Genomic DNA, 12,313 nt, shown 5'->3' with positions numbered 1-12,313 from the left:
TGGTTTTAAGTCTTCTCCCTTCCAAATATTTTTTTTTACTTTGAATATATTTTGCATTATATTTTAATCTACTCATTTGTGCTTGCCGTAGTGGAAATAGCATTGGATTTGAAGTCAGGAAGATTTGGGTTCAAATTCTATCTCAGACACTTAATAGCTGTATAATCCTATGTAAGTCACTTAACTGTTGGTTTTAGTTTTCTCACCTGTAAAGTGCTGAACTCAATGCCTGTTAGGTCTCTTCCATCCCAAAATCTATAATACTATTACCTAACTAGAAAATACTAGTAAAAAGTAATTAGCACAATGCCCGGCACACATATAAACATAGATATATGTTTATCCACCTCTATGTACCATGTGAATAGTTTTCTTTTTACCTTTGTCCTCCTAGCACCTAACCATGTCTGGTACACAATAAGCACACCGGTACACAGTATTTGCGGAATTGAGTGGAGAAAATTTAACACGGTCATACCACATGCTATACTAACAACCACAAAATGCATTTTATAAAAAGCATGGAGGAGGTGTAGCTAGGTAGCTGAATGTATTGAGAACCAGGCCTAAAGATGGGAGGTCCTGGGCTCAAATCCTTCCTCAGACACTTTCTAGCTGTGGGACTCTGGGCAAGTGATTTAACCCCAATTGCTTAGCTCTTACTGTTCTTCTGCCATGGAACTGATACTTAGTATCAATTCTAAGAGAAGATGAAGAGTTGGGTTTTTTTAAAGTAACAAAATAAGGAGTACACTTTTCCTTGCTTTCTAAATGGGAATCAAGGAAGGGGAAGAAAGAGGAAAAGAATACTGGCCTGAAAATAAAGTTGAACTTAAATAAAGGAATAAGAATGAGCAAGAGGGGAAAAAAAGAATTAAGTAGTTAATAGTAAGTAAAGAATTAGGGGGCACCTGGGTGGCTCAGTAGACTGAGAGAGCCAGGCCCTAAAGGCATGGAGGTTCTAGGTTCAAATTTGGCCTCAGATACTTCTTAGTTGTGTGACCCTGGGCAAATCACTTAACCCCCACTGCCTAGCCCTTACCACTCTTCTGCCTTGAAACCAATATAAAGCATTGATTCTAAGATGGAAAGTAAGGATTTAAAATTTTTTAAAAATTTTTAAAGAATCAACTAAATTATATTTTGTTAGTTTAAACTGTTTAATTTTGAAAAGTCTAGAAAAACACCTCCAAAAGTATAAGAATTATATTTTGTTTTAAAAAGAATATTTTGTTTCTAACTTACAAAGAATACTATCCACTTCCAGAGAAAAAACTGGTGCAGTAGAAATACAGATAAAATATATGATTTATCACTTGTTTATTTGGTATATATTTTGGATTTGGGTTTTATAGGTTATTCACTTATAAAAATGAATAATATTGAAATATGTTTTGCATTATAATACATGTATAATTCAGAAAAAAATACTCTAGTTTTATATCTACATTGAAATTACTTACTTCTAAGTAACATTGCTCCAACATAACTATTTTCCTTTTAAAATGTTATTGATTTATTAGTCAGAGATCCATACATGTAACTTTCTAGAACTCAATGAAAAATTAATAAAGTAGTGCCTGAAACATATTAGCTTATTTTAAGCTATTCTATTCTATAATAATAAACAGGAGCAAAATGGAAAATGGGGTATTTCTAACCTAAAATTTAAATTAGGAAGTTGAATTCATGTGAAGAAATTAAACAAGTCATCATAAATAAAACAAGTCAAAAACAACAGTAATTTTACCAAATTGATTATCAAAAAATTCCATGATTTAGCAGTCCTATCCTTACCCTATTAATTACTCTCATAATCATAGCTTATATGGTTAAATACCACATTGGAAATGTTTTCAAATAAACATTCATCAACTGAAACTGAACAATGATTACCTTTATTAGACCATGGTTTAGAGTAATAATTTTTCCTAAAGCTGGAATATGTAGTTGTAGAACCTCTTTCAAAAATGGGATCATTTTCTTCAACAACACAAGGGCCTTTTGTCCTTAAAACTTCTACAGTTAAACTGAAAGAAACAAGCATTTTGAAAGTTGTGAATAAGTAATAATACTTGAAAATGATGAGGTTATATTTTATAAATTACTATGACAGATTCATGCATGAAACTATAATATACATAGTATTTGTTTCTTTAAATTTAAGTGCAATTTTTCTTTATTCTCATACTTATGTGAAATCTAACACATGACCAAGCTATCTCCCCTATTAGTAGTATGTAAAAGTAGAAATTGTTTCATACCTTGTATTTTAATATCTTGGGCCTATCTACTGGAACATAGGAGGCACTTACTACTTGGTGATTATATTTAAATAGTTAAAAGAGATACATTAGTTCATATTATTAACTATAGGAATAATCTGCAAAATACTTCAGGATTCAGTCAAAAAGAATCCATCACCACTTAACATATCATTCGATATATATTTATTACTATTCTACAATGCAAGAAACACCATCCAGATAAGAATGAAAGATAACAAGACCTTTGTGGTCAATTTATTTGTATGTTCAATTATATTTTTAAAATTTATTAACATCCATTTAATTACTAATTCTTAGAAAGCAATATCAAATATCTATCACTATGAATAATTATGAAAGAATTAATATCTTGCATTGCTTTTTTTCATTTAGTATTTTTCTTCTTTTTTACTACAGCAAGGCAAAGTATCAAGATAACCAAAAAAAAGGATGAATTTCAAAGTGCCAAAATTATAAGTTATTGTTAAGCTTACAACAAAAAATATAAGGTAGTTGAATAAAATTCTCTACAAAATCATAAAAAGTGTACACTCATTCAATTGTAATGAATGTCTTGAAATCTCAATCATCTCATCTGGCTGGATAATGAGCAATGAGGTCAAGTATATGAATTCGGCTTCCCTAAAGGCCAGTAAAAATTGAAATATGCTGTCCCACAGCCACAAACCACACCCCGACACTGCAATAACCAATCATGCAAATCTGTCTGCCTACTGACAAGACCAAACAATGTGCATAAATCTAGCGCCACAGAACTAAAGGGAAAAAAATGATCAATTACTCATGTCATCTTCATATATTAAAAAGTATAGTTAAAACTTTCAAAACGATACATGTAGCATACTTGGTATATTAGCATCTTGAAAGTATGATTGGTGTATTGATATTGTATCTTATGTGTTCATATACCAGGCTCATGGTCATGTTGCTTATTGATTATTGTATTTCCAAATCTTTAATCCAAAGGACAGAAGAATTCCTGGGCAGGACAATATTTGCCAGAGGGTCCTAGCTCACACCTTGTTGGACCACATTCCTTGCCAAGTCACATGTTTGTTTAACCTCCTCCTTTTTGATTACGTGATTGTCAATTGAGCCAGTATTAAAGCCTATGCCATGTCACATGTTCATTGGCTACCTCCCATTCCACATTCCTAAACTCTTCAATAAAAGTTTGAAGGCACATGTAGTGCCCTCTCCCAATACCATCATGGGGGCATGGAAAGATGTAACCCATATTTTTTAACTCTTTGTCACTGAGTCTTTATTCCTTTGTCTCTCTCTTTCTCTTCTCTATCCATTTTCCCTCAAGTTTCCAATCTCCTTCTCAGGTGTCCACTCAAGAGAATTTTAATATGTAACTACAGGAGGTTACAATACATAAGTGTATCTCAGTTGAGATTAATAACATTTATACAAACTACACAGTATACAGATAAAAAAGCTAGAACACAATAAGATTAATTGACAGTGGTCCATAATGATTTGACTAACAGAGTTTAATTTCTTCTATTCCAAGAATACCAGTTTTTCTTTTTCTTTACCTTTCTTCATCCAGAATAATAGAGCCATCCTCTGCCACTTTCACACGAGGAACAAGTAAAGGGCCGTCATTGTTCTCTTCTTCCATTTCTTCATCATCGCCTTCAGCATCAGGAATATTTTTTTCTTCCTGTCTAAAATGCCCACAAAGTAAAAATAATTTAACTCGATTAGAGAAATATTTTCTGAGTAGTATGAACTTATAAAAATTTTTATGACTAAGGTCATCTTTTACTAGAAAGGTTAAATGTGTAACATATTTCTAAAAAATGTGGTTTATAAAATATTCTCATGTTTTACCACATGAAGGTACATCAATAGATGATAATGCAGAAAGGCAATTGTCATTCTCGGTCACAGAGAGACTACTACTAACTAACTAACAAACACGTTTTACTAAGGTTAAACTTAGCCTTGTTTGAGTATCAGCAAATTATAAATGGAAAAACATACAAATACTATTCCCATATGAACTTAGGTGAATTATTACAATGGTTAATGATTCTTTTAAACAGAATCCAATCAGCTATACTTGATTTTAATGGTACTAAAGTAATTCTTTTTAAAAGTATGCATAACAGAAGTTTTGACAATTAAGAAATAGAAGCTTACTCTTTAGTTTGCACTGGCGTAGATTTTTCAGTTTTTGCTTCCTGTTCCAAAGAAGATCTATTAAACAATAACACAATGCAAATTTGAATAAACAAATATTACTTCTAATTGCTTCTTTAAAAACCAGGTGTTTAGTAGAGCAACTTTTAAGTTAGTTGTCAAATCTATCAGTCAATGAAAAAGATACAGTAATACTTTTGTCAATAAAGAGAATGAGTCCCAATGACATACTTCTTCACTTTGTAATTAGATAGAAAAACTGTAGAAAGCAAAGAAGTGTGACCCAGGAAGCCCAAAGTGATTTACCATCCTGGTAGTTCTTTCCCTGATTACAAAACAGGCTGTAATTCTCTGACCTCCTCAGTAAGTACTCCTAATTCTATCAATGCAGTGCCAGCCAGTCATGTGCTACCTATATATGTCCTTGTCCTAGAGTGCTCTTCCTGACCACCAAAGACCTAGTTAAACTCTCTGATGCCCCAAAATATGGTTTCCCTTTCCACTACACCCTCATCCCATCTCAGTAGCAAGAAGTTTTAAATTGTGATTATATAATACAGGCCAATTTTGTTCAAAAGAGCTTTGTTCCTAGAGGATTTGTTCTTTGAAGCATCGTTGCATTTAATTATTCCAGGGCCAGTTTTAGTGATGTGTCCATTATTTCAGATTCAAACTTTAAAATAAAGTAATAGCACACATTTATATGCCTGTTTATGATTTATGAATTGCTTTCCTCACAATAATTATATGAAACACGGTCCATGTATTAATAACAATTTTATAGATAAGAAAAGATCTGCAATAGTTAAGAGGTTTACCCATAACCCCTTTCTTTAAATAAGAAGAAGCAGGTCTTTGGTTACACAAGAATTTTTTCAAATTTGGTTTTATAGAGTACACCATGGTAGTTAATATTCTCAGGCAAACATTTTTAATCTCAAAGAGAAAAATATTTGCCATAACTCTGCTTCTCTAATAACTAGACACTACCAGCTAGCCTCCCCAAAAGTTAATTACCAAAAGTTTTTTCCTTTATAACTTTCTATGTGAAAGTACTTAAATATACTATAAAGACATATCAATTGTATAGGAATTTGAGTCCTTAAGTTGGAGAAACCTTAAACAAATTTCTAGAGATAATTACTTAAGACTACTAAACCAAATTAACAAGAACATAAAAAGAGGCAGACTCACTTCATAGGATTGCTGTCCGGCAGGTAATATATCAAGTCTCTCATAGTCATTTTAGAACGATCTGGTGGCATTTGGTTTTCATTTCCAGCATATTTGTTTTTCCATTGCTTCTATACATACACACAATTATTTAATATTATTTTATATATACAAATCTAAAGCATGCTAATATAAGGAATGCAACTCACTATCATCATCTACTGCTTTCTCAAATGAAATTACCTCATTAATATTCCCACCTCTGGTTTTAAGGAAAATATTTTTAATACCGAATATAAAAAGATGAAATCTCCTAAAAAGTTATAGGTTACTTAAGATGGGCTAAGAGCAGCTCATTTTATATAGCACTGAGCAGCTAGGTGGTAAAGTGGATGGAGTGGCAGATCTGGAGTCAGGAAGACCTCATCTTCCCAAGTTCAAATCTGTCTTCAGACACTTAATAGGTACATGACCTTGAGCAAGTCACTTAACTCTGTTTTCCTAATCTGTCAAATGAGCTGGAGGAAGCAATGGCAAGCCATAGCAGTATCTTTGCCAAGAAAATCTCAAGTAGGGTCACAAAGAGTAAGATCCAACTGAAAAACAAAACTGCAATTTAAAAAGTACTTCCTTCATGATAGCCTTATGAGGTAAGCTATACAAGTATTAATGTCCCCATTTTACAGAAAAGAAACTGAATTAAAAAAAGATGAAATGGGAATAAGAGTCACAATTCATTACATATATGAATTAATAATCTAAATATTAAAACTATTAAAAATTTAGATAGTAGGATGTTATATGTAATTTCGTAACTATAAAGCAAATTCTTAAAACATCAAAATATCAAGAATTAAAGGCAACAAAACAGATTGATTCAATTAAATAAAAATGAAAAATTTTTGCATAACAAAGCAATGCTCCCAAAATAAAAAACTAAAAAAAAATTTACCCTATACAGTACTCTAACTGTAAAACTGTTCAAACTCTAAAGTAATCAGAGAAATTCATAGCTCATAAACTGAAAGTTTAAAGTGATCTTAGAGTTTATCTAATTCAACCCTCCCATTTTCCAGATGAAAGTCAGAGGGAGAAGTGAATTACCAAAGGTCATCCAGGTAGGAAGTAGGAGAGCTAAGGTTTGAAACCAAGTCTTAGATAACTTAAATGTGAATGTTCTTTTTAATATGCCATGCTTCCTCACAAGTTAAAATTAAATATGGAAATGCAACACAGCCTTTAAATTGACAAAGATCATTTAAAATAATAAATTTCACTATCAGGGATATGTAGAAAAAGGCCCACTACTAAAAAGCTGGTGAGGCTATGGTAGCTGAGATCTTTACTGAAAACAAGATGGCAATGTAAAGTAAGAAACAGCCATTGTGCAGTGAATAGAAAACTGGTCTCAAAATCAAGAAGTCTGCCCTTGACACCTGCTGGCTGTGTGATCCTGAATAAGTGAGTTAAATTTTCAGTGCTCTAAACAAAGTCCCAAGTCTGTCATCTGCAAATAAGGTGCCAACCTACACTAGCAGAAGGGTTCCTCATTCAGAAGTTCCCTATATCAACGAAATGACAGGTCTGTTATCCATCTCCACCCCTATAGTAAGAGTAATAGATTTGTTCATATCCCTGGGCATGGTAAATATCACTTCTCAACTCTATATTGATGAGGATATTATTAAGAGGAAAACAAAACCTCTTTATAAAAATATTCCTAAAAGTACATCTGCATGGTTTCAAGGTTAAATATTCCATTTAAATTTGAACTTGGTCTATTTAAATTAGTTTCTATTTAGTACCTATATGCTTTAAAGCATAGCAAAATCGATTATAATTTTAGCACTATCTGTTCAAATATGTCCTACTCCCAAGATTTTAATGTTATTTTAACTTGGGTGATGAAGTAAATGATTTGTCATTTGATTCCAATATGGAATTTTTCAAATATTGGGCACTTGCCAGCTCAGTAAAGTCTCAGTAAAATCAAAATTCATAAATGGACATCCAGGTTGCTTTTTCAGCTGTATGGCATAGGGAAAGGGGGAGGGGAAGAAATGTCCAAAACTCCTCCCTCAAAGGGCCTAGCCTGAACAAATGGTCTCAAAATAAAAACCTATAATGAGGTCTCCTTTGATTCAGAAATGAATTGCTCTTTGGAAAAAAAGGCAGTCTCTGGGGGGCAGCTGGGTGGCTCAGTGGATTGAGAGCCAGGCCTAGAGGTAGGAGGTCCTAGGTTCAAATCTGACCTCAGATACTTCCCAGCTGTGTGACCCTGGGGGGGGGGGGGGAGGGAGGGGGGGGGAGGGAGGGGGGGAGGGAGGGAGGGAGGGAGGGAGGGAGGGAGGAAGGGAGGAAGGGAGGAAGGGAGGAAGGGAGGAAGGGAGGAAGGGAGGAAGGAAGGAAGGAAGGAAGGAAGGAAGGAAGGAAGGAAGGAAGGAAGGAAGGAAGGAAGGAAGGAAGGAAGGAAGGAAGGAAGGAAGGAAGGAAGGAAGGAAGGAAGGAAGGAAGGAAGGAAGGAAGGAAGGAAGGAAGGAAGGAAGGAAGGAAGGAGGTACTGAGCACTGAGGACCTATAGTAGGCAGAACTTTAAGATCCAGGTTTTTTGAAGTCCTTTTCTCTGGATTCTTTTTCTCTCCCTGTTTAACTGAGGAGCCACAATCTGAGCTCTGCAGTTCCTTTTCTCTACCTAGCTCACAGAATAGTAGAAGCAACTTCATTCTGCTTTTCCTTTTCACTCTCGTTCTAGTGGTTATGGGGGGGGCGGGGGGGGGGGGAGGTCTTGGCTTTTTCAGTCCCTTTTGCTCCACTGGGCAAATTGGGACTTCTTCCTTTCTTATTTCCTATATTTTCCACTATCTTACCCACCCACCCACACAGTTCCTCCTAGTCATCCTTAAAAGAACAAGAGGAAGAAAAACAACTTTCACAAAACTAACCAATATATCAAAAAAAGTCTGATATGCAGTGCTCCACGAACATAGGTCCCCCTACTCCATGGAAAGATGCAGGGGGATTGAGGAGCATCTTCTTTTATCTCTTTTTTGAGATCAAGCTTGTTCATTATAATTTCACAGTATTGATTATTTTGTTGTTCTTTCCATTTATATTGATGTAGCCATTGTAGGTCTAGTTTTCCTGCTTCTGCTTGCTTGATTTTGCATCAGTTCTTATTAGTCTTTCCATGCTCCTCTGAATTCACCATGGTCATCATTTCTTATAGCACAGTAATATTCCATTACATTCATGTACCATAATGTATTTAGCTATTCCCTAGTCCTTTGCTATGACAAATATAGCATATATGGGGACTTTCCTTTTGTTACTAACCACCTTTAAATATATATATATGCCTTAGGAAAAAATCTCTGGATTAAAAAGGAAATGAACATTTTAATCACTTTATTTGCATATTTCCAAACTGCTTTCCAGAATGACTGGATCAATTTACAGCTCTACCACTTCATGTGCATGGTTTTTAGTGTACTTGTCTTTCTACAAGTCCTCCAACATTAACTGTGCCCATCTTTTCACATCTTGGCCAATTTACAAGTGTGAACTGAAATATCAGTGTAGTTTTGAATTGTATTTCTCATTATTAGTTATTTGGAGCATTCTTTCATATGGTTTCCTATTACTAGATCATAATTCTTTTGAGAGCTATTTGCTCAAACTATCAAACAAAAGACCAAAAGTCACTTCTCAGTATATAAGTAGTCAAAAGATTTTAAATATATATGCACATATGTAAATCTGTTTACATATAATCTTGGATATTAGAACCTTACCAAAGATATTTTATAAATTTTCCCAAGACAACCACTTCTCTTCCTATTCTAGTTGTATTAATTTTGTTCCGGCAAAAGCTGAATTCATGTAATCAAAATGACCTATGTTATCTTTAGTAATTGCTTCTGTTCCTGGTTTGAAAAATAAATTCAGCTCTTACCAGTAGCTGTGGAAGGTTTATGACAATCATCTTCTCTTCTAAATTTTTATGACATAACCTTTAATATTCAGGTTTTGTATATATTTTTAATTTATCGTGGAATACAGTATAAGATGACTTAATTTCTGACAGACTGCTTTCCCATTTTTCTAGCAGTTCTTCTCAACTGTGTTTCTTTCCTTTAGTCAACTTATGTTTTTAAGTTTATCAAACATTGGTTTTCTGAGTTCAAGTATTTCTGGCTTCTTCTTGTCAATTCAATTCCATTGGTCTACTTTTTCATTTTTTTAAACAATACTAAATCATTTTGATGATTTTTGCTTTTTTTAATCTGAGGTATGGAAGTGCTTTTCCTGTTCATTTCTATCTCTTTTCATTATTTCTGTGACTATATCTTTTGTTACTACAAATTCTACTTCTATACAATGTCCTTTTAGGAGTCTGAATGGTAGAGCACTTTATTAAAATTAATTGTAAATTAACTTTGGTAGCATTGTCATCTTTATTATGTTATCATGGCCCGGTCATGAACAGAGATTTTCTTTAATTATTTAAATTGTTCTTTATTTCTCTAAGTTATATTTTACAATTACATCTATGCCATGTGCTAAATGTACTTTAGTAGATTTATTAACTTGTATGTTATGCATTTTGCATGTATTTTAAATGGAATATTCCTTTTTATATTGCCGCCTAGATTTTATATTAGTGCATAAAAATGCTGCCAGTTGATGTGGGTTAATTTTGTTGTCTACAATTTCAATGAAGTATTAATTTTCCCAACTGATTTCTTTGCTGATTCACTAGGATTTTCTTAGTGAACCATTATGATATCAGCAGCTGTTTTGTCTCCTCTTTATCTTTAAGCCTTTTTTTCTCTAATCTTATTGCTATTGCTAGTATTGTTTAGGATCATGTCAAATAATAGTGAGGAAAAGAAATATCTTTATATCTATCTTTATTGTGAAAGCATCTAGCATTTGCCCTTGCATATGCTAATTTTATTTTTAGACAGACAATTTTCCAAATATTAAAAAGAGGTCACTCTGTGCATACACTTTCCAGTTTTTTTTTAACATGAATGAATGTTAGACTTTGTTCAAAAGTTTTTGTTTTTTTCCAGGAGAGGTCTCGAGTCCATTCTCTTGCTTTTTTTTTTCTGATACACAAAAGAAAATTTACTCTAGATCTCTGTTCCTGGTAAACAGGATAAGTACTCTCAAATTTCATCTTGGTGGCCAACAGAGGAGAAAGGTCTTCCCTCTCCTTCCTAAGGGTAAAGTAGCAACCAACAGTCTTTTCCCCACCTTTATCTGTCTTCTCTCTCTCCACTAACAGTTGTAAAGAATGAGTAGGTCTAACTGTACTTGGGAGAAGTAATCTACTTACTCCATCTTTTGCTAGGAAATAAAGTATATAACTTCCAAAGATTTTGTTGTCAACATAGGAGTTATTTTTGACAAACATCTATAAAGAGAGTTAAGCATAACCTTTATAATCCATAAACTTAAAAGTTCCCATTAAGTCTCTCTTAAACAAAACCAAATGTTTTATTTAAGTCAGCCTCCTGGGTGTTATAGTGACCATCAGTTAAAGTTTTAAGAATAATGGTCTTCTTCTAAGAGTCTGGGGTATTATAATCTCATTAATAAGCCACACAAACTAACCTCCAAGTGAAATGTAGGTAAATTCTCACTATAACTACATAAAACATTAAGAATTTCTATCAAAAAGGGTATGTAGGTAGCACAATGGAGAGAGCAACAGACCTGGAGTTGGAAGGACCTGGAGTCAAATCTGACCTTAGATATGCCCTAGTTGTGTGACACTGGACAAATCACTTAACCCTAACTGCCGAGCCCTAACTGTCTCACTCTTTTGTCTTGGAATTTATTTAAGACAAAAGGTAAGGGTTTAAAAATATTTTTTTTCTATTAAAAGTGTAAATGCAACTACTTTTAAAATTAGACTATCCTTCTATATATTCACATCTTAAACCTCTAAAAAACTACACCAGACATTCCCATAATTTTATCAATTTTACCCCCTCACCAAAAACTGGAAGCTTTATCATCTTTTATTCTCTCAATAGTATAGTTTCTCATACACAACCCTACATATATACCTTGAGTTTAATAAATCCTCAAGCCACCTGAAAATCTTCATTCAAAAATTATTGGTTTGGCCTACTATTTGTATTCTAAAATACTTTTGGTTATTTAAATATAAATTTCAAAAATTATTTTTTTCCAAAAATAAAGCATTACATATGGGAGCATACAAAAATATTTAAAATTAAGCTTAATAAAAATTCTAAGTTGTTCCAATAATTATGGAAAACAATTTGGAACTATGACAGAAAAGTGTCTAAGTAGTTCATACCCTCTGATGCAGCAATAAGTTTCCGGCATATATCCCCAAACAACAAAGACAGATGGAAAGAGCCATATATACCAAATATGCATAGCCATACTTTTTATAGTAGCAAAAAATAAATAAAACCTAGAAACAAAGTGGGTTTGTATTGATTAGAAAGTGATTGAATTGCACAATACAAATTTAATGAAATATTATTTTTGCCATAAGAAATGATGAAAATGAAGGCTCCTAAGAAACTTGGAAAGAGTTGTTTGAAATGATACATAACAAAGCGAGCAGAAACAAAAGAACAATATATAAAACAATAATAATAATATTATGGAAAGCATCACTAAGAAGTCATAATAATTCAAATCAGTGCAATAAA

The 12,313-nt window shown here is 33.2% G+C and overlaps 1 protein-coding gene across 2 annotated transcripts in view; it reads right to left on the bottom strand.

The window, feature by feature from the left end:
- The window catches only part of BDP1 (B double prime 1, subunit of RNA polymerase III transcription initiation factor IIIB), a 105,582-nt gene that overhangs the window by 84,276 nt on the left and 8,993 nt on the right, over positions 1-12,313 (bottom strand). For both annotated transcript variants that reach the window (XM_007486499.3, XM_056824730.1), the window contains exons 3-6: positions 5,637-5,746; positions 4,443-4,499; positions 3,833-3,964; positions 1,897-2,030 (exon numbers count right to left, since the gene is read on the bottom strand). In XM_007486499.3, coding sequence (XP_007486561.1) covers positions 1,897-2,030; positions 3,833-3,964; positions 4,443-4,499; positions 5,637-5,746 — 433 coding nt within the window. The remainder of the gene's footprint in view (positions 1-1,896; positions 2,031-3,832; positions 3,965-4,442; positions 4,500-5,636; positions 5,747-12,313) is intronic.

Source organism: Monodelphis domestica, chromosome 3 (assembly GCF_027887165.1).
Source record: "Monodelphis domestica isolate mMonDom1 chromosome 3, mMonDom1.pri, whole genome shotgun sequence".
Taxonomy (NCBI): Eukaryota; Metazoa; Chordata; class Mammalia; order Didelphimorphia; family Didelphidae; genus Monodelphis; species Monodelphis domestica.
Note: the sequence above shows the minus strand (reverse complement) of the source record. Positions and strands in the feature narration are given on the sequence as shown.